At 21.0% G+C, this 22,670-nt stretch overlaps 2 protein-coding genes across 15 annotated transcripts in view; both read right to left on the minus strand.

Annotated features, from left to right (window-relative positions):
- LOC127290162 (potassium voltage-gated channel subfamily H member 2) overlaps positions 1-11,324 on the minus strand; it is a 145,221-nt gene extending 133,897 nt beyond the window's left edge. For 4 of the 7 annotated variants that reach the window (XM_051318583.1, XM_051318580.1, XM_051318579.1 and 1 more), the window contains exon 1: positions 2,270-2,711. Coding sequence is in view for 5 of the 7 variants with exons in the window: in XM_051318580.1 (XP_051174537.1) it covers positions 2,270-2,345 (76 nt within the window). In the remaining 2 variants the exon portion in view is untranslated. Of the gene's footprint in view, positions 1-2,269; positions 2,713-11,116 lie in introns of those variants that run through there. The other 3 variants (XM_051318585.1, XM_051318582.1, XM_051318581.1) reach the window with 3 other exon arrangements.
- Positions 11,325-12,022: 698 nt separating this feature from the next.
- Positions 12,023-22,670, minus strand: part of LOC127290158 (CLIP-associating protein 1-A) — a 67,918-nt gene continuing 57,270 nt past the window's right edge. For 6 of the 8 annotated variants that reach the window (XM_051318569.1, XM_051318570.1, XM_051318568.1 and 3 more), the window contains 9 exons: positions 21,649-21,980; positions 21,242-21,545; positions 20,694-20,872; positions 20,386-20,524; positions 19,815-19,947; positions 19,399-19,558; positions 18,844-19,057; positions 17,239-17,445; positions 12,023-12,861 (listed from right to left, as the gene is read on the minus strand). In XM_051318569.1, the coding sequence (XP_051174526.1) occupies positions 12,658-12,861; positions 17,239-17,445; positions 18,844-19,057; positions 19,399-19,558; positions 19,815-19,947; positions 20,386-20,524; positions 20,694-20,872; positions 21,242-21,545; positions 21,649-21,980 (1,872 nt within the window). In that variant the 3' untranslated portion in view covers positions 12,023-12,657. The remainder of the gene's footprint in view (positions 12,862-17,238; positions 17,446-18,843; positions 19,058-19,398; positions 19,559-19,814; positions 19,948-20,385; positions 20,525-20,693; positions 20,873-21,241; positions 21,546-21,648; positions 21,981-22,670) is intronic. The other 2 variants (XM_051318567.1, XM_051318566.1) reach the window with 2 other exon arrangements.

The raw sequence follows: 22,670 nt of genomic DNA on the forward strand, positions 1-22,670 counted from the left end.
CTCTTTTCTCTAACATTACCACAAAAAAACCTTATTCGCCACTTCCCTTCTCGAAAAATGATCTAAAAGACACCCTCTTTTTTTGCCCCCTTGTCATCAAGCCTGCCACGCTTCTCAACACACACACACACACACACACATATATATATATATACAAGTATATATATGTATATATTTTAAATAATATTGAAAATGGAACTCTGGCTCGGTGCCTGACGTTCCACATTCTTCTATACTACTCTCTTATATATACATATATATATATATATATATTTGATACGAGGGTTTTACGATTCTCGATTTTCTCCTACGTCAAACAAGAAAACCTCTCTTTCCCTTTGTCCTTGTAAAATGTACTTTACACCATTTTAATTTATTTTTCTCTAAGTGTTTTTAATAAATTCTTTGTTTTTAAAATTTTCTATTCAACAAAATTGTTTCATTTCTATATTTACTATTTTTTCAAATACACACAAGATTCTAGTAAAAAAAATTTTTTATTAAATTAAATTTATTTTTAAATCAAATATTCTGAAAAAGTTATTCTCATTTTGAGAGAAATATGCTAAATTAGTACTGTTATTACAATCCTCTTAAAAAAAGGGGGAAAAATACTCTCTGTTCAAGAGTAATCACTACTACGATCCTCTTAAAAAAAAGAAGAAAATACTCTTTATTCTCATTGTAAGAGGAATGTGTTAAAATAGTCGTTTTATTTCGACCGTCATTAAAAAAAGGGGAAAAAAACTCTCCGTTTGAGAGTTTCTTGTTTCAAGTATAAAATTTAAGAGAGAATTTTAGAAGAGTTTTTAGTCTTTTTATTAGAATCCTCTTAAAAAAAGAGGAAAATGTTTTCAATTCTCAATGTAAAACCTAAATATTTTCCTCTTTTTTTAAGAGGATCGTAATAAGAAGACTACTTTAGCATATTCCTCTCACATTGATAATAGAAGGTATTTTCCTCTTTTTTTAAGAGGATTGTACTAAAGAACTAAAAACTCTAACAAAATAATTTTAAATTTTATACTTGAAACAAGAGAATTACTCTTGCATGGAGTGTATTTTTCACCTTTTTGAGAGGATCGTAATACTACTTTAGCACATTCTTCTTACATTGAGAATAGAGTATTTTCCTCTTTTTTTGAAAGGACTTTTTTCCTCTTAGTAAAAGAACTAAAAATTCTTACAAAATCATCTTAAAATTTATACTTAAAAAAAGAGTATTCTATGTGTACACTATAAAAATTGTGGATCGTGTGGATAACGTTTAATTTGCTGAGGTACTAATAAGAAAAGAATATGTAGTTTAAAGTAATTTAAGTCATGCAAGCTCCTTAACAAATTGATCGTATATAAACAATTGTCACTTTGCTAATGTTCACCTTGACCTAATGAGAATATGATATAAAATATTAGGAAGAATATCTCATATATATATATATATATATATATATATACTACACTCAAAAGTACTTCGCATAAAAGAAATTACTGAGGAATTAAATTACTCTAAGAATTACTATATACATAACATCAAAGAACTATAATTTTTCATTTAAACGAGAGAAAGAAATTTACAATACTATAATTTGGTTAATGAATTATAGGTTATGTTTATGAGTTTTATACCTTAATCTAAAAATATAGGTTATGTTTAAATTTATACGTTGGGCAAAAAAATTACAAATTATGTTTATGATAGTTTTTAAATTTTGGTTAAAAAATTATAGGCTATGTTTAAGTTTTAAACTTTGGTCAAAAAAATTACAGTTTATGTTTAAATTTTAAATCTTGGTTTAAAAAAAAATGTGAGTTTTACACCTCGGTTAAAAAATTATAGATTATGTTTATGATAGTTTTGTACCTTGATTGAAAAAAATAAATATGTTATAGAAACAACAAAAAAATTATAGATATAGGTTGGAAGGATTTATGAAGCAAAAAAATTCTAGTTTACGCCTATGATAGTTTAAAGAGAAAAAGACCGAAGTAAATAAATATTTACAAATTATGTTTTTAGGACATTTTTATAAGTGGGTTAAAAAAAATTTTTTAGGTTATGTTTATGAAAAGTTTGGAGAGAAAGGGACCAAAGAAAGTTAAAATCGTAGATTATGTTTAGAATAGTTTGAATGGACTTAAGAAACAAAAAAATTCTAGGTTATGTCTATAATAGTTTAAAGGGAAAGGGACCGAAAAAAGCAAAAAAAAAAATTTATAGGTTATAACCAAAAAAAAAAATCGAATTTAAAACAAACCGAAAACTCACCATGAGTGTCAAATTTTCTAATGATGGTTTCAATAATAGTTGTCCTGGGTGCCACGTGACCTCTTCTAACAGGCATCTCAGGATTTCAAGAGGCCCAGACACTTGGGCTACGCAAAACAACTATATACGAATCGTTATCACTAAGCACTAAACACACTCGCAATGAATCACGAGGGCACGGTATAAAAAGCACAGCACGAGTTGAGCACAATATACAGTATAATAACAATAATAATAATAATAATAAATTATTATTATTATTTAATCGGCTAAGAACACTAGGCTAAATAAGTTCTCATTTTTTTATAGGCCATGAATGTATATATATATATATATTTTTATATATACTTTTTTAAATATTTATAAATATTTATAGAGAAAGACACAGTGAATGAAACGCGATAAAGAGAAATTTGTAACTATTCGGCTTATTATTAAAGCGCGGAGATAAAAATTCGTTGCGAAGATCGGACGATTATCTATATAGATATAAATATTATTTTTGGTCCATGTTTTTCTTCCGGTAAAAAAAGCGCAGAAACGGATCAAGCGTTCAATTTCTATTATTATTTTTATAATAATAATGATAATTCTACGATTTTTTGAAAAAAGACGTTTTCAAATGTGAGAATTTTGTCTTTAAATAAAAAAAGTTTCTATATTTTTGTTTTTTGGACAAAAAATTCAAAGAAAAAAGAAAAAAACCTAAGGAAAATTGGTTCTTTTATCTTTTTCAATCCATTACACAACCTTTTCCTTTCTTTTTATTTGCGATCCTTAGTATTTCAGTTCCCACTTCCTTTGATCCTTGATCAATCTTCATTTTCATTTTTTTTTCCTCAAATAAAATTTGTAAATTTAAAATCATTTGTTTAGTTTCAATCATTTCCTAAAATTTTTGTTTATTTCTTCATTTACCAAAATTTTTATTGTTTATTCACTTTTAAAATTTAATTATTTTTTTTTTGGAAATTTTTCTTATTTCTTCACTTTCAAAATTTGATTATTTCTTCTTTTTTCAAATTTTACTTTTTTTCTTCACTTCCAAAATTTGATTATTTCTTCTTTTTTTCAAATTTTGCTTCTTTCTTCACTTCCAAAATTTAATTATTTCTTCTTTTTCCAAATTTTCCTTATTTCTTCACTTGCAAAAATTTAATTATTTCTTGTTCCAAATTTTCTGTAGGCGTTATATGTTAAAATCGAAAACTCAATTTTTAATCCCACTTTTAGATTCCAAATTTCTTCTTTTTCTTCACTATTTCCGTTGTCACAAGAAAAAATTCTTCGATTTCGTTATTTTCAATCAAAAACGAATTTTCGATGTCAAAATAAATTTTAAAATTTTGACAATTAATGAGGCACTTGATCATTGGCCTATTGCACATTTCGATTTTAAAAAATGGTGTTTAGGAATTTTTTTTTTTTTTTTTCTTTCTAATTCTGAATTATTGACATCAGAGAAATTTAAAAATAAAAAAAAACAGAGAAAGAGAAAGAAATGAGATATAGAGAAAGACAGAGGCACTGAAGAGGAAGCTCTTCCTCTAGAAAAAGGCGTCCTATAGACAAGAAGAAAAAAGGCACATTATAGCAGTCGAGTTTTTTTTTTTGCGAATTATAATTATATTTATCGAATTAGCTGAAGTCTCCAAAAAAAGAAAAAATTATTCACTTTACATTCACAAAAATTGACCCAAAAAACATTTCTATTTTTATTTAAATATCACACTTTGTTTTTTTTTCTATTCGCGTTAAAAAATTTGCTACACTGAGAAAAAGATTACCAGAAGATTTTATTTGCTTTTTTTGTTTTTGTATCGTTACTTCATTTTTTTCCTTTTATTTTTGGTTTTTCTTTGTTTCCTTTTTGTATTTTTAATTTTTTTATTTTCGTTTTGTTTTTGTATTCTTTGCCTTCTGTATTTTACTATTTATAAGCTTCGATTTGCTTGACGGATTAATTTTAATTGCATCGGTTTGGGAAATCCAAAAAAAAAAAAACAACCACAAGTTCCCAAAAAAATTGACAATTTCTAAATTCCTGGTTATTTATGAGCATTGCCCAATAATCCAATCGACCTAAAAAAAATTCTTGCTTTTTAGAAAGCTTACATTAATCCAAAATTTTTAAATAAAAACCTTCACACAAGCGTCTATGATAAAAAAAAAAAAGTGTTATCTGTCAACTTTTGTTTGTGTCTTTTTAAAATGAAACATTTTTCACGATCATGCCCTGCTTTTTCGAATCCAGTCAGCTGAGGAGCTCGTTGCATTCGTACCTCTCTCAGGGACAGTTATTTCCGTAAGACTCCTCACTATTTTTCATTCTCAAAAAAAATTTTTTTACAACAAAAACAATGTTTGGAATGTAACTCTAATTCACAAAAAAAATTATCCAAATTTAGGGGTACTTGGAAAAAAATATTCCGAAACGAATCACATTTTTTTTTTTCTAAATTAATCCCTTAAAACACCTGTTTATCCAATTTTGAAATATTGCTAAACCATTTTTTAAACATATCCTAAAATCACTTTTGTTTTTTTCAAAAAATCACTTAAACACAAAATACACTTTTTAGAAATTACGAAAAGTTATTTTTGAGTATTAATTTCTCTACTTTCTTTTTGTAAACATTGACAGTTGGATTAGTGTAGAAATATGTTGTTTTTTTTTTTTGAAGAAAGGAGGCGCGCACGATTAGTCGACGTACCTCGAACGACGACCACGAAAACGAAGGCGAAACCACGATACAACAACGACGACGACGGCGATCACCACACGATGAAAATTTTCAAAGACAAAAGGCGCTTGCGTCGCGACGCCTCTCAACCCCACTTTTATTACTACTACACTGGGTATATAGGTATTGGTGTGTGAATGCAATCCCCCAATATTCTCGACTATCAAAACCATCCCCCTCTGTTCAATTCTAAACAATGGAAAGGATCATAATATAATAAATTCTGTATACCGATTAGAAAGCTTTTTTTTGTTCTCTTTTTGCTATATATATAAAAGCAACAAATATTATCCACGTTGATCCGATTTTTATTGTATTGAAACATAGGGGTTTTTTTTTTTTTTAATCTACTTTCTGGATAAACATAATTTTTATATAAAGTGGAATTTTTCAATCAAGGAAAAGTATAAACATAACCTATATTTGCTATCTTTGATCCCTTACCCATAAAAACTATCGTTAACATAACCTATAATTTTTACTTCCTTCAGTCCCCTATCGTAAACTTAACCTACAATTTTTTGTTTTCTTCGGTCCCCTACCCTTTAAACTATCGTAAACATAAACCATAATTTTTGCCTTGTTCGGTCCCTTATCCTCTAAACTATCGTAAACTTAATCTACAAATTTTTGATTCCTTCGATCCTCTACCATACTAAATTATTGTAAACATAACCTAAAATTTTTTCTTTGTTAGATCCCTCTAAACTATTATTAACATAATCTATAATTTTTTTACCTTCTTCGGTCCCTTTTCATCTAAACTATCATTAACATAGTCTATACATTCTTCAGTCCCTCTCCCTCCAAACTATCATTGGCGTTAGTTATAATTTTTGATTTCTTAAGCCCCTCCAAACTATCATAAACATAACCTTTATTCTTTCAATCAAGGTACAAAACTATTATAAACATAATCCATAATTTTTTAACTGAGTTATAAAATTATCATAAAAATAAACTAGAATTTCTTTTAACCAAAAATAACCTATAATTTTTTAAACTAAAATTATAAAACTATCATAAACATAACCTATAATTTTTTAAACTGAGGTAAAAAAAACATAATCTATATTTTTTTAATCAAGGTACAAGATATAAGCTATAATTATTTTAACCTAGTTAATAAACTATCATAAACATAACCTATAAATTTTTGATTTCTTCGTTCCCTACCCTCCAAAATATCATAAACTTAACCTATTATTTTTTCAGCTCCATTCCCTCCATACTATCATGAACATAACCCTTTAATTGTTTAACCAAAAAAAACTCTAATAAAACTTCAGCATAACAAATAATTTTTTAATCAAAGTATAACCTACAATTTTTCAATAAAAAATTGACTAATTCAAATTTAGAGTATAAACCTATAAATCTGACCCTATTATATTAAAGTAATACTTATTTATTTCGAAGAAGAAATTGTTGTGGGTGTAATTTGAAAATTTTAAAAATTTAATCTTGAGATAATTCGACCCAAAAATAAACATAACCAACATTGTGTTGATGATGTGCTTCAATATAATTTTTGTCTTTTCAATTTTTCGAACAATTTTTTTTTAACTCCGTTGAAACTATAAATGGACCTTTATTAATTACGTAAGGATGATTCGAGACTCCTGAATTAAAACTTTGGTGGTATTCTCGAACGATTATCTCAAAAATTTAAATGATCATAACCTATAATTTCTTTAACCAAATTACTTTTTAAATTTTAATTAGGGTCCGTCCATATATATATATATATATATATATATATATATATATATATATATATATATATATATATATATATATATATATATATAAGATAACTTTTCTTTGCTGAAACTTTACTTTAAATTAATAATTTTTTGTTTATTGGCAGTAATTATTAATTGAACAATATTTATACACTGAAAACGAAATTTATATAATTCAAATAATCGGTTAACTGTTATCAAATAAATAATTTACATGAGTCAAATAAATATTTACTTGAATCAAATAAATATTGACTTGAATCAAATAAATATTTACTTGAATTAAATAAATTTTATTTAAATTAAATTATATTTGAATCAATAGTTTCTATATTTGAAACAAATACTAATTGACTCAAATAATAATTATTCAAGGTAAATAAATAATTATTTAATAATAGTAAAGTAACCGATTATTTAAATAAAATAAATTTTTCTTTTCATTGTAGAAAGGTAAAAATTGTCACGATTCAAATTGGCAAAATTCCCTCACACACTTTCGACATTATATATATATATATATATATATATTTATATTTATTTTTATTGCAGAATACATAGGACAAAATTAATATATAATTATGTGTCTAGAAATTATATACTTAATGCGAAGCTGATAAGGTGCACACAAGGGTAAACGACTATTGAAAAACCTTGTATTTTAAACAAAATATATATATATATATAACAATTGCACTCTTATCAATATGAACGAATCGCTTTATATGCTCGTTGCCCTTAAAAAATATATGTATATATATATTGTAACTAATCGAAATGTCCGTGAAAATTTTATTTGCAAACTATTTACACTCACAGTAAGTAAAATTACACTGTCATTTGAAAACAATTAACAAAAATGGAGAGAAATTTTGTTAGAAAATTTTTTGTTGGCAACTGTGAGTCAATTTATAATTGTTTTATAAAAAGGGGAGGGGGTGAAAAAAAATTTTTTTTTTTTTATGAGCGCATTGCGGTTTTTACTGCAATGCACACAAATTCCTCGTAAAGAGAGTTGTAGGAGTCGAGGAGAAATTAAATGAGGTCTTGTCCTTTATTTCAACGTATGTCACGGACAACTTGTATTCAGATCAATGTCAAGATTTATGTTTCTAATATAAATACTATATAGGTATATTATATTTTTCAATCAAAAAGAAAGAAAAAGAAGAAAATTTTTTATTTACACACCTTATATATATATATATATATATATATATTGAAAATTAAATTGTATTTTACTTTCGATATCATCGATAATCATAATTTTTTATATAGAAATTATTATCTTTTCCATTTCAAATTATCCCACTTGAAAAGATTTCCCGGAAAGTGATCCCTGGAGGTTCTATCAGAATTCCGCCGGAACTTCCAACCTAATTCCGTCGGAATTCCAAAGAATTTCTGATGGGATTCCGACGGAATTCCAACGGGATTGATCTCTAAAAATTTTTTAAAAAAATTAATCGCAACTCCGTCGGAATTTCGACGGGATTGATCTCTAAAAATTTTTTTAAAAAATTAATCAGAATTCCGTCGAAATCCCATCGGACATTTTTTGGAACTCTGATGGAATTCCAAAGGAATTACGTTGGAAGTTCCGGCGGAATTCCATCGGAGTTTCAAAGAATTTCCGATGGGATTCCGACGGAGGATTGATCTCTAAAAATTTTTTTAAAAAAATTAATCGGATTTCCGTCGGAATCCCATCGGAAATTCTTTGGAACTCCGATGGAATTCCGACGGAATTACGTTGGAAGTTCCGGCGGAATTCTGATAGAACCTACAGGGGGCACTTTTCGGGAAATCTTTCCAAGTGGGATATTTTTTAGCAAAAAATTAAAATTCGGCCAAGTAAAAAATTTGATAGCTTAAAATTTTGTTGAATAAAAATTAATATTAAAATAAAATTTTGTTAAAATTTTAATTCGAAAATTGAAAATTCATGCGAATCTTTTTTTTGTTAAATAACAAAAAAATTAGTTATTCAAAATTAGTATTATTATTATTATTATTATTATTATTATTATTAATTAAAAAATATTTTAAATCATTTAATTTTTTTTTAATCTAACAAATAAAAATAATTGAATTTAGAAAAAAATTTAAATTACAAAATAATATTAATTTTAAAAATTATTGAATTTTGGAAAAATGTTGAATTATTCAAAATAATTGAATTTACTTTAGAAGATAATTGAATTAACAAAATAATTTTTAAAAATTTGAATTTTTTTACAAAAATTATTGAATTTAGAAAAAAAATTGCATTTTAAAAATAATTGAATTTAGAAAAAAATTGAATTTACAAAATAATTGAATTTTGGAACAAATATTAAATTTAGAAAAAAATTGAATTTTTCAAAATAATTTAATTTATTTTAGAAGATAATTGAATGTTTACAAAAATTTTAATAAATTTAGAAACAAAAAATTGAAATTTGAAAAAAAATTTGAATTTACAAAAATAATTAAATTTTAAAAAATTGATGAATTTAGAAAAAAATTGAATTTCAAAAATTAATTTAATTTACCTACAAATTTGAATTTACAAAATTTATTCAATTTTGACAAAAAAAAAGAAAAATTAAATTTTAAAAATAATTGAATTTAGAAAAAAAATGGAATTTACAAAATAATATTAATTTTTAAAATTATTGAATTAAAAAAAAATTTAATTTTCCAAATTGATTTTAATTTTGAAAAAAATTGAATTTACAGAACAATTGAATTTAGAAAAAATTGAATTATAAAAATAATTGAAGTTTGGAAAAAAAATTGAATTTTAAAAATAATTGAATATTGGAAAAAAATTATTGAATTTAGAAAAAAATTGCATTTTAAAAATAATTGAATTTTAGAAAAAAATTGAATTTACAAAATAATTGAATTTTGGAACAAATATTAAATTTAGAAAAAAATTGAATTTTTCAAAATAATTTAATTTATTTTAGAAGATAATTGAATGTTTACAAAAATTTTAATAAATTTAGAAACAAAAAATTGAAATTTGAAAAAAAAATTTGAATTTACAAAAATAATTAAATTTTAAAAAATTGAATTGAATTTAGAAAAAAATTGAATTTCAAAAATTAATTTAATTTACCTACAAATTTGAATTTACAAAATTTATTCAATTTTGACAAAAAAAAAAAAGAAAAATTAAATTTTAAAAATAATTGAATTTAGAAAAAAATTGGAATTTACAAAATAATATTAATTTTTAAAATTATTGAATTAAAAAAAAATTTAATTTTCCAAATTGATTTTAATTTTGAAAAAAATTGAATTTACAGAACAATTTAATTTAGAAAAAATTGAATTATAAAAATAATTGAAGTTTGGAAAAAAAATTGAATTTTAAAAATAATTGAATATTGGAAAAAAATATTGAATTTTGGAAAAATTGAATTTTAAAAATTATTTGAATTTTAGAAAAAAAATTTGTATTTTAAAAATAATTGAATTTAGAAAAAAAAATTGAATTTTAAAAATAATTGAATTTAGAAAAAAAATTAAATTTACCAAATAAATTAATTTTAAAAATTATTGATTAAAAAAAAATTGAATTTTTCAAATTGATTTTAATTTATAAAATAATTAAATTTACAGTACAATTGAATTTAGAAAAAATAGAATTATAAAAAAAATTGAATATTGGAAAAAAATATTGAATTTTGGAAAAATTGAATTTGAAATATAATTGAATATTGGAAGAAATACTAAATTTAAAAAAAAAATTAATTCAATAATAATAATAATAATAATAATAATAATAAGTGCGTAAAGGCATTTTTTTATCTCCTAAAATTGTTTCGTAAAATAATAATAATAATAATAATAATTTTGTTTTATATTATCTTTATAACCTCTAAATTAATTTTTTTGTTCGATTTTTGTAACCCGCTTATACCGATTTTAATTTCCACTATAACCTCCAAAATGTCCCGTTTTAATATTATTATAAAAATAACAAAATGCATTTATTAAAATATTTTTTCTATTAAGACTGCAAATTTTTCCACAATATATTTCTTATAACGAGAGACGAATTTTAATAAAGATCATCGAAACTCTAAATTTTCAATTATAATATTATAATGTATTATCAATTATCAATTATCAATTATAGACGCAATAATATCAAAAAAAAAACCACGAGAATTAAATTTTTTCCTGATATGCGCATAAGAAATTTTTTTTTTTTTGTTATTTTTTCTTAATCTTTTTATAACAGGTTGGTTATAAAAATGTCGATAAGAATATATTTTATTTTTATATTTAATTCTACTATAAAATTTAAATTTGATCAAAATTCTCTTTACAATAATTATTAAATACAAATATTATTTTCTTACCTTTTCTTTATTTTCTTCTTTATTGTCAGCTTCCATTTGTTAACGTCCGCATTTTGCTTCAAATATTTTACAAACTCCTTCTTGTTCTCTTCATAATGCTTTTCAAATGATCTTTTTTTTAACGAAACACTGCTTCTAATTGTAACGGTCACGATTGAATTCGTTTTTTCTAATAAGAAACCATGTTTACATTACCGAGTTCGTACATTGCATTTGGGTCGACGCACAATTTACCAATTTCCAGCAGGGATGGATAGTTAACACACATTTGTACAGCGGGTTGCATACTTTTATCAATTAAAAAGATCTGATTGGTTAGAAACATAATAGCGCGCGCTTATTTGAATTAATGTAAATTCAAATTTTTTAATAACAAAATTTAAATATTATTAATAAAACGTAAAAAATATATATATTGTTACATTAATAAAATAAAATAATAATTTTTTTTAAATAAAAATTTTCTATAAAAAGAAATTCTGTTAATTTGCTAATTTGAAAAATGATAAATTTTGTTTTAAAAAAAGAAAATAATTTTATTTCTAATAAAATACTTTAAAATAAAAATTTGAATTAATTAATTTTAATGGGAAAATTTATGCGCTAAAATAAATATAATAAATTCTAATAAAAAAAAAAAAAATTTCTACATAAAGAAATTAAATTCGAATAAAATTAACAATTACAATAATATAATTTACTATTTTTTTTTATATTAATATTTATTTATTATATTTTTATATTTAACATTTATTTATTATATTTTTATATTAATATTTATTTATATTTATTAAAAAAAATTTCCAAAAGAAAAAATATTCCAAATGCTGAAAAAAATAAATTTTTATTTTCTGTAAAAAAAAAAAAAAAAAAAAATCATTGGTTTTTATAATTAAAAAAAATATATCGAAAGAATTCTTTTGCACTTTATTAGTAATAGAATAACAATAGATACATTAATATAATTATGATAATAATAATAATAATAATAATAATAGTAGCGCGATGTACGTATTAAACTTTTATTTTTTGTTTAAATAATTAGCATTGAAAAAGGCTCTACAATTCTCGTTGGACATAATATTAATAATATAATAATAATAATAAAGATAATAAAAATAATATTAATTCTATAATTACTCTAATTAATAATAATAATAATTATTATAATAATAATTAATTTTACGACACAAGGTAACAAAAAAAAAAAAAAAAAAGAGAAAATTGAAAAATGTCGTGTTTTATATTTTGTTGTCCTTTTTTTTTCTCTCTGCTGCTGCTGAATAATACGTATATAAAAAAAAGAAGAAAAAAAAAATTAAAATAAAAAATAAAATAAGAAAAATATATATACACGTTAACTTGATTTTTTTTCTCTCTCTCTTTCTTCTTCTCCTTCTTTTTTTTTCTTTTTCTTCATCATCTTTTCATTATTAATTAATTTTTTTTTTTTATATATATATATATTATTTAAAAAAACGTGAACAGCGCGCAAATTTTTTGAGGATAGCAATCCTTAGCGACGCAGCATTCGACACTAGTTAATTTTTACTGCTACTCCTTGGACTTGCAGGTTGACTGTTTGCTTGCTGTGCACGTTGAATGTAAATAGTCAACAATTTTAATTTACTTCCATAAAGTGAACTTAAATGTGGTTTTAATTTTTCTTCGCCAACTGCCTCGTGTATTGCGACCATGCAAAATACTGCACTCTTACGTACTTTACTCTCGCGATGATCGTAAGCCTATTTTTGGAGAAAATATATATATATATTTTTTTTTAAATAATTTAAAATCAATAAATAAAGAAAAAATAATTTATTTCCTTTTTTTTTATTTAGAAAATTTGAAAAAAAATACCTAATTTCAGAGTGTCTAACAATTGTTAGGAAAAAAAAATTCCCTGACTTTTTTCTGACCTAAATTACACAAAAAAATTTTTATTTTGATCAAATAAAATTTATTTTGATCAAATAAAATTTATTTTAATCAAAAAAAATTTACTTTGATACAATTAAATCATTTACCAGTCTATTATCCACTAATTTCATATATTTATTTGAACCAAATAATTAATGTTTTGTAAAAAATAAAATATTTCAGTGAAATAAATAAATTAATTTTGAGGACTTATAAATATTCTCAAAATTTAATTTAAAAAGAATTTTTATGGCGTCAAATCTTAAATTATCAAATTTTTATTTAATCAAATTATATAATGCAGATTTTCTAGTACATCGAATTTCAAATTAATACAATTTCAATTTAACTGAATTTATGTCAAGAAAAAATTTTTTTTTTTTTTAACAGAATTGTTATTAAGTAAATTTTGATTTATCATAATATTTACTTAACAGAATTGTCATTGAATAAATCCACAATTATAACAGAATTTCTATTTAATAAAATTCTTAATTAACAAAGTTTTTTATTAACAAAAATTTTAATTCGAACTAATTCTTATTTAACAGAATTTTCTCATTTAAGAAAAATTCTACTTAGTTCTTTTTTTTTTTTTGTCAATTTTTTCAAGACATAAATTTCGTTAAATTGAAATTATATTAATTTAAAATTTTTTTTTGAAAAAAAAAGTATTAGAAAAAATGTTTTATAAGAGTTTTGCTAAATAGAAATTTTTTTAAATCGAATTTTAATTAATAGTAAATTGAAAATTTTCCATAATATAAAATCAAACTTTATATACAAATTTGCTAAATAGAAATTCGATAATTTAATATTCGACGCCGTAAAAATTTTTATAAATTAAATGTGGGTATTAGCATTAAATAAAAAAAAAAAATTTAATTCAAAATCAACTAAAAATCAATTATTTTCAAAAAATATTCATTTCAAATTTAACTAACAATTCAATTATTTTCAAAAATTTCAATTAAAATTCGATTATTTTTAAAATTTTCAATCCAAAAATCAACTGAAATTCAATTATTTTTCAAAATTTCAATTCAAATTATAAATTATATTTAAAATTTTCAATTTAACATCAACTAAAATTTACTTATTTTTCAAATTTTAATTGAAATTTAATTATTTAACAAATTTTCAATTCAAAATCAAATAAAATTCAATTATTTTTCAAAAATTTCAATTCACAATCAATTAAAATTCAATTAATTTAAAAAAATTTCAATTCAAAATCAAATCAAATTCAATTATTTTCCAAAATTTCAATTTTAAAAGCTTCTAAAATTTAATTATTTCTAAAATTTAATTAAAAATCAACTACAATTCAATTATTTTACAAAATTTCAATTTAAAATCAAATAAAATTCAATAATTTTCCAAAAATTTCAATCCAAAATCAACTTAAATTCAATTATTTTCCAAAATTTTAATTAAAAATCAACTACAATTCAATTATTTTACAAAATTTCAATTCAAATTGAACAAAAATTCAATTATTTTCCAAAATGACAATTGAAATTCAATTATTTTTAAAATTTTCAATTCAAAATCAAATAAAATTCAATTATTTTCCAAAATTTTCAATCCAAAATCAACTAAAATTCAATTAATTTCAACATTTTAATTTACAGCTTCTAAAATTTAATTAAAAATCAATTACAGTTCAATTATTTTACAAAATTTCAATTCAAAATCAAATAAAATTCAATAATTTTCCAAAAATTTCAATCCAAAATCAACTTAAATTCAATTAATTTCAAAATTTTAATTAAAAATCAACTACAATTCAATTCTTTTACAAAATTTCAGTTCAATTTCAAATTGAACAAAAATTCAATTATTTTTCAAAATGTCAATTGAAATTCAATTATTTTTAAAATTTTCAATTCAAAATCAAATAAAATTCTATTATTTTTCAAAATTCTCAATTCAAAATCAAATAAAATTAAATTATTTAACAAATTTTTAATTCTAAATCAAATAAAATTTAATTATTTTTAAAAAATTTAAATCCAAAATCAAATAAAATTCAATTATTTTCAAAAAATTCATTTCAAATTGAAGTAAAATTCAATTATTTTCCATAATGTCAATTGAAATTCAATTATGTTTATGAAAAAAAGAATTGTTATTTAATTTTGAGGACAGCACAGCGTAACTAATTACATTTTCTTTTTTATTACATTTTCAAAAATTTAAATTCACAATAAACAACAATTTAATTATTTTCCAAATTTTAATTGAAATTCAATTATTTAACAAATTTTCAATTCAAAATCAAATAAAATTCAATTATTTTCCAAAAATTTCAATCCAAAATCAATTAAAATTCAATTAATTTCAAAATTTTCAATTCAAAAATCAAATAAAATTCAATTGTTTTCCAAAATTTTCAATTCAAAATCAAATAAAATTCAATTATTTTTCAAAATTTCAATTTCAAAACTTCTAAAATTCAATTATTTCTAAAATTTCCCATCTCAAAGTGTTTGAAATTTAATAATTCCAATTATAACTCTCATGAATTTTAATTTTTTTTAAAAATTTATTCTTCGGAAAATTCAACTATCTAAAACAATTTTTCGCTTTAAAAGTTTTTAAATTAATGTATTTTTGTCTGCAATTTTAAATCAATTTTTTAAGTGTAATTATTAAAAATCATAAATTTAAAAAATCACTGAAAGTTCAATTAATATCAAAAATCAAAATTTTAAATCTTTGAAAATTCAATTAGTTTTAAAAAAATATTATTCAAAAATTATTTGATAATTTATTTTTAGTTCTGTAAAATTTAATTATTGTCTGAAAAAAATTAACAAAATCTTTTTAAATTCAATTATTTCTTCTAAAATTCAACTTGTAACTCTTCCAAAATTAGTATTATTTAAAATAAAAATTTTAATTGAAAAATCTGTAAATCTTGATTTAAGTATTGTTTAAAATATTAATTTCAAGAGGTTTTTTTTTAATAACAAACCTAGGATTGCACGACTTTTTTTTTTGATTTTTTAAAATTTTAATTATTTAAAAAAAAATATATTAACTTGAATTCTTTGCAAAATCAATTATTTTCAATAATTCAAAAACAAATTCTTCGAAAATTACATAATTTTAAAACAGTTTTCAATTGAAAATTTCCCTAAAATTCAATTGTCTAAAGTTTAAAAAAAAAAAAAAAAAAAATTCACTAATTCAAAATGAAAGTTTCAATTATTAATTTCTTGAAATTCAATTATTATTTCTAAAAATTTTAACTCGAATTCTTCTAAAATACAATCACTTACAAAAATTTTTATCTAAAATTGAAATTGTTGAATAATTTAATTTTAATAATTTTACTCCAATTTTTCGAAAATTCAATTATTTAAAACATTTTCCAATTCAAAATTCTCCAAATTTTAATCATTGTTTAAAGCTTATAAAATATCGACAGAAATTTCAATTTAGAAAAATTTTAATTAAAAACCGGATATTCAATTAGTTCGAAAATTTTTAACTATTACTCTTTCAAAATTCAATTATTTTCTAAAATTTTTAACTTCAATTTCTTTTTTCAATAAATTATTTCTAATAACTTTAATCAAGTTTTTTTTTAAAAAAAATTCAATTATATAAAACTTTTTTTTCTTTTTTGCTTCTTATTATTCCTTTAAAATTAAATTTTTATATTTATATAATTTTTAAAAAATTTCATTAATTCAAATTTATTAAAATTTTTGTTTATAATTCTTCGTTAAATTAATTTTTTTTATTTACTTTAATACAGTTTTTTTTTTTTCAACAATTCAGAGAAATAAAAAAGTTTTTTAATTAAAAATATTGTAAAATTCAATTATTCTTTAAAGATAAATTGCTATTAGATAATTGAATTTTCAAAGAATATTATAATAATCATTGAAAATAATTGAAATTTTTGGAAATAATTAAATTTCAAGTGATTTTGAATTAAAAATATTTTTTGGTAATTTTATTTGATAATTTTTTTGTTTTTTTGAAAATTATAAACAATTATATGTCCCGTTATGTTCCAAATAAATAAAAATAAATAAATTATTAAATTTTATAAAAATTTTAATTGAAAAATAGTTTAAGATAATTAAATTTGTAAAGAATTTCATTAAAACTATTAAAAATAATTAATTTAGTAAATAATTTTAGTTATATTAGTAATAATAATAATAATAATAATAAAAAAATACCTGAATTAAACTCGGCATGACTTGATCGAGAAATGGTTCAATCACTTGTCGTCCATGATATTCGACAACTTTTTGTAGCATTTTAATAGCGCCCATATTTCTTGGATATTCCTCAGTGGTGATAATTGACGATGTTAAATTAATTATCCTGTCCGCTGGCAAAATTGTTGCTATCGTTGCTGCACATTTTTCCGCTATTCGAAGAATCTATAAGATTTTCAAAAGAAAAAAAAAAAAAAAAAAAAAAAAAAAAGAAATTTCTAATTAAAAATTTGAATAAATAACAAATAATTGAAAACAAAAAAATTAATTAATTAAACACCAAACAAACATATTTCTACTAAATTAACAAAAAATACAACAATTTTTCCTCTATACAAAACATTTAAAAATTTTCCTCAATTTTTTTTCTAAAAATTATATTATTTACATTATAATAATATTTATTATTTACAAAAATACTTATTTACAAAATAATTTGAATAAAAAAAAAAAAAAAAAAAAAAAAAAAGAAAGTAATCAATTTTTTTATTCACAAATTTCTGTCATTTAAAAAATTTGAATTCGATTAAATTGAAAATTCCTTTAAATTAATATTCGTACAAATAAAATAATTTCTAATACAAAAATTTTTTAAAATGAAAATTCTAATTAATAATTTTAATGGAATAATCATGCGCCTCTTTTATTTTTCTCATTCCTCTAGTTTTAACAGTAAAATATATTTTTTTATTACTTTCTTTTTATTTAACCCAAAAAAAAAAACAAACTAATTTACATATAGTACAAAAAAAAGTGCAAATTCGTGCAAAGTGCTGAGAAACAACTTTTCTTTTTTTTTTTTTTTTGAAAATAATATTATTTGTTAAAAGAAAAATTAAAAAAAAAAAAGAGAAAAAAAATTTGAAACAACTAAGGGACAAATTACAAAAAAGGACAACAATTTTAATCATGCAAAATAAAGAGAGGGGGGAGAATGAAAATATATTTTTTTAAATTAGTAATTAATTAATTATTTTAGAAAAATAATGTTATATTTAACATTATTATTATTATTATTATTATTATTATTATTATTATTATTATTATTATCATTATCATTATTATCATTATTATTATTATTATTATTATTATCATTATTATTATTATTAAATATTATTCAAAAATATTATTATAACAAATTAATATTTTTCATAATTATTTATTTTTAAAAAAATTTCTCATTACGTTTCTAATTTTATATTAAATTTAATAAAAACTAAAAAAAAAAAAAATTCAATATAGTGTAAAAACATAAATTTGTAACTAAATTTAAAATTTATTATTAATTAATATTATAAATTAGTAATAAATATCAATTATTTAATTAGTAAAAATGAAATAATTAATTAATTACTGAAACACAAAAAAAAAAGGGAGAATTTAATTTGAAGAAAGATTCCATGAAAAAAAAATTTACAAATTTCCCGCTGTTGTTGTTTTTAAAAGACGAATTGATCGCTTTATTTTTTCTTTCTTTCTTTTTTGTTTTTGTTTTTTTTTTTTTTTTTGTTTTTTTTTTTCCCTTGGAGCCTTGTCAACGAAACCATGCATAAAACCAAATACCTCTATTCTATTTACTGTCAATTTATAAGCCTCTTCATTTTGTTCCTCGAATTTATGGGCATTTATCACTTTCAATACAAGAAGATCAGCATAACTCGTAAATATTTCAACAAGTTCCATACATTTCACCATTTCGGTGAGGGTTTTTAATATTTCCAATACAAATTTCACCTGTTCACTGTTTAAATTCTCCAAAAGGCATTTTAATAATTTCCTACGACAAAAAAAAAAGGCAAGAAAAATCATTTTTTTTCATTTCTATTTACATTTTTTTTTTTTTTTTTTTTTGTCATTTATTTAAAAAGTATTTGCTTTATTATAATTACTATTTTATTTACTCTCATTATTAATAATAATAATTATTATAATTTAATTATTAATAATTATTATAATTTAATTATTATTAATAATTATTATTATAATTTAATTATTAGTATTAATAAAAAATTACTACTTTTTATTTAATTTTTTAATTATTAAAACAAAAAAAAAGGATTGAAAACAAAAAAAAAAAAAAAAAAAAAAAGAAAAAAGGAAAAAGAGAATGAAACTAACTTGAAATTTTGTTTAACGTAGGAAATGTCACCGTCATGAAGATACAATTGAAATTCTTGAAGGGTTGTTATTTTCTCCTGCTCCTCCGTCTCTTGTGTTTGTAAAGACTTTATCACATTGTCAACAACATCCGGTCCACGTAACGAATCTGGCGATGAACCTGCGAGAAAATTGAATTTTCACTTTTTACTTCTATTTTTTTTTTCTTTTTTTTTTTTAATCATTAATTTTCAATTTTTTTTTTTTTTTAATTATTAATTTTCAATTTAAAAAAAAAAATAACGATAATTTATTTATTCTTTCTTTTTCTTATATTTATTTATTAATATCATAAATTGTTATTCTTTTTATTTTTTAAATTTTTATTTCCCAACAGAAAAAAAAAATTGATTTTATTGAAGAAAAAAAATAAATACCGTGTGTTTTAAAGCCATTGTTTTCCTGAGGAATCAAAAGATCAGCATCTGGTCCATCGTTCGTTCCATTAACGGTGGAATTTGTGACGGGTTTTCCTCTCTGTGTCGGCGACGAAACGGACGACGATCGGCCCTTAAAAAAAGGGTTCATTAATTGTAATAAAACAGACAAAAAAAAAAAACAATATAAAAACAAATATTACTAAAATAAAAAAATAATTTAAAAAAAAGTAATAAAAATGTAATAAAAAAAGAAATAATAAATTTTACTTAAAAATAAATTATTAAAATAAAAAAAAAAATTAATTAATATAAATACTAATAAAGACAGTAATAAAAAAAAAATTTTACTTATAAATAAATAAATTGCTAAAATAGAATAATTAATAAAGAAAATACTAGTAAAAATGTAGTAATAAAAATATATTTTTTAAAAATATATTTTTCTCATAAATAAAAAAATATAGAATATAAAAATAAATAAATTAAATATCAATGGTATAAACTCTTTTTTTAAAAAAAGGAATTTTCGTTTTTTTTTTTCTTCTTCTAAATAAATAAAATTAATTACCGAATTCGTTAATGTTAGTGACTCAATTCTTTCCTCAACATCGGCCATATTACTGATTCCACTATCTTTACTCGTCGTTGCTTTTTCCAATCGTTCAAAACCATAATTTTGAATTTCCGCCGTTGTCCTTCTTAACGATCTGTTAAAAAAAAAAAAAAAAAAAAATTTAATTATTTTATTTATTATTCTTTGACAAATAGAAAAAAAAAATTGCAATTATAAAATGAATTTCAAAAAAAAAAAAAAAAAATTGAAAGTAATTTATTAATAAAAATTAATTATTCCATTAAATTAATTGAAAAATTTACTTATAAACTTCTTCTGGATTTAAATGATCGTCACCAGAATCAACTTCACTTTTTACATCAATTTTTATTCTTCTCGCTGGCGAATGTGGAACACGAGGTGGTGGCGTACTTGGCGATGATGGATTACTCGTTCCCGATGATCTTCTCAAATGATTTTGAACCAATGGCAACGCAGCTTCCTGCAAGCAATTTTTTTTTTTTTTTTTTTTACAATTTTCTAAATAAATTCAATATAAAAATTAATTTACAAATTTTATTAAGATATATTTATTTAAAAATGAAAAAGAAAAAAAAATAAGAAAAGAAAAGCAAAAATAAATAAATTCTTTAAAATAGAGAAAAAAAACATTTTCAAAATTAAAATAAAAAAAAACAAAAGGAAAAAATTTAAATTAATTTTTGTAAATTAAAAAAATAAGGAAAGAAAAGCAAAAATTAAATTAAATTCTTTAAAATTGGAGGAAAAAAAACAGAATAAATTCTAAATAACGAATAAAAAAAAAAGGGAGAAAAAATTAGAAAAAAAAATTCCTTAAAATGAAACTCACTTGGTAATATTTTGGTAATTCCGAGAGGATCAAAGTAACTTGTGCGGGATTCAAATTGTACAATGCAATTACAGTACTTTGAGCGTGTCTTCTCACGTCTTGACTTTTAACATCATTCGTCCAATCAATGAGACGCGCAAGAGCCGTACCCGCGGAACTCGTCAACGCCGATGGCTCCGAAATTTCAGTTATTTGCATAAGAAATGTCAATGTTGCAACTTTAACACGTGAATTTGGCGTTTGCGTTGGATCCGTTAAAAATCGCATTACAGCCGGCAATAATTGTTCGCCGCTAAACGATTCTCTATTTAAAAAAAAAAAAAAAATTAGTAATTAATTAATATTAGTAATAATAAATAATAAATAATTTGTAATAAAAAAAAAAAATATTTCTTTTTTTGATTTACCTGACAATATCGAGGGTTTTGTGAATTTTTGCATGCACCGAGCCAAGTAAATCGGTGCCCAATTTATTGAGAAGACGAGCGCAAAGAACATAAAGCCAATCGCCCAAATCTTCTTTATGCGTGACAATTAATTCATTTAGTGTATCTAAAAATAAACTAAATACTTTTGTATGTGAATCCATAAACATTTTTGAAAAAATATCAGTTATTTTTCTTAATTCAGAGCCAGATAATGTTTGGCCATTTGATAGAAAATGTTGTAGACCAACGAGGCCCTCTTTTCGATCGCTCCAATGTTTACGGCTGCAGTTATCAATTATTTCCTTAATATCCTGTTTGAAAAAAAAATATAAAAGGAAAATTATAATTAGTTCACAAAATGACTAAATAAGAAATTTAAATTAAATTTAAAAAAAAATAAAATAAAATAAAAACGAGAATATTTCAACGATATTATGATGTAATTTTTATCAATATTAACATCTAATTAATTATTTTAATTCGCCATTAATTATTAATTAATTACAATTAACTGTAATTGTTTATTAATAATACTAATACTAATACTACTACTACTACTACTACTACTACTACTACTACTAATAATAATAATAATCATAATAATAATAATAATAAAAAATACTCAAGACCAAATGTGCAATTTTAATAAGAAGCATATAAATAATTCAAAAAGCGTTGCAAAAAATAAAAAAATAAAATACAAATAATGATAATCGAAGAAATAGAAAAGAAGGTGAAAATATACAAAATGATAAAAAAAAAAAAAAAAAGAAACATTAATAAGAAAAAATAGAACAAAAAAGATAATGTAAAATTTTCTCAATATAAAATATAAAACAATAATTAAATAAAACGAAGAAGTACAAAAAGAAGAAAAAAAAAATACAAAAAGTGAAACAAATTCAAAAAGTAAAAATACAAAAAAAAAAATACAAAAATGTAAAATAATTTTTTTTTAAATGAAGAAAGAATAAATAAAAATTACGTAGTACAACAAAAAG

This window comes from Leptopilina boulardi, unplaced genomic scaffold, assembly GCF_019393585.1.
Source record: "Leptopilina boulardi isolate dan_hultmark-lab unplaced genomic scaffold, ZJU_Lbou_2.1 LbouV2_55, whole genome shotgun sequence".
Classification (NCBI taxonomy): domain Eukaryota; kingdom Metazoa; phylum Arthropoda; class Insecta; order Hymenoptera; family Figitidae; genus Leptopilina; species Leptopilina boulardi.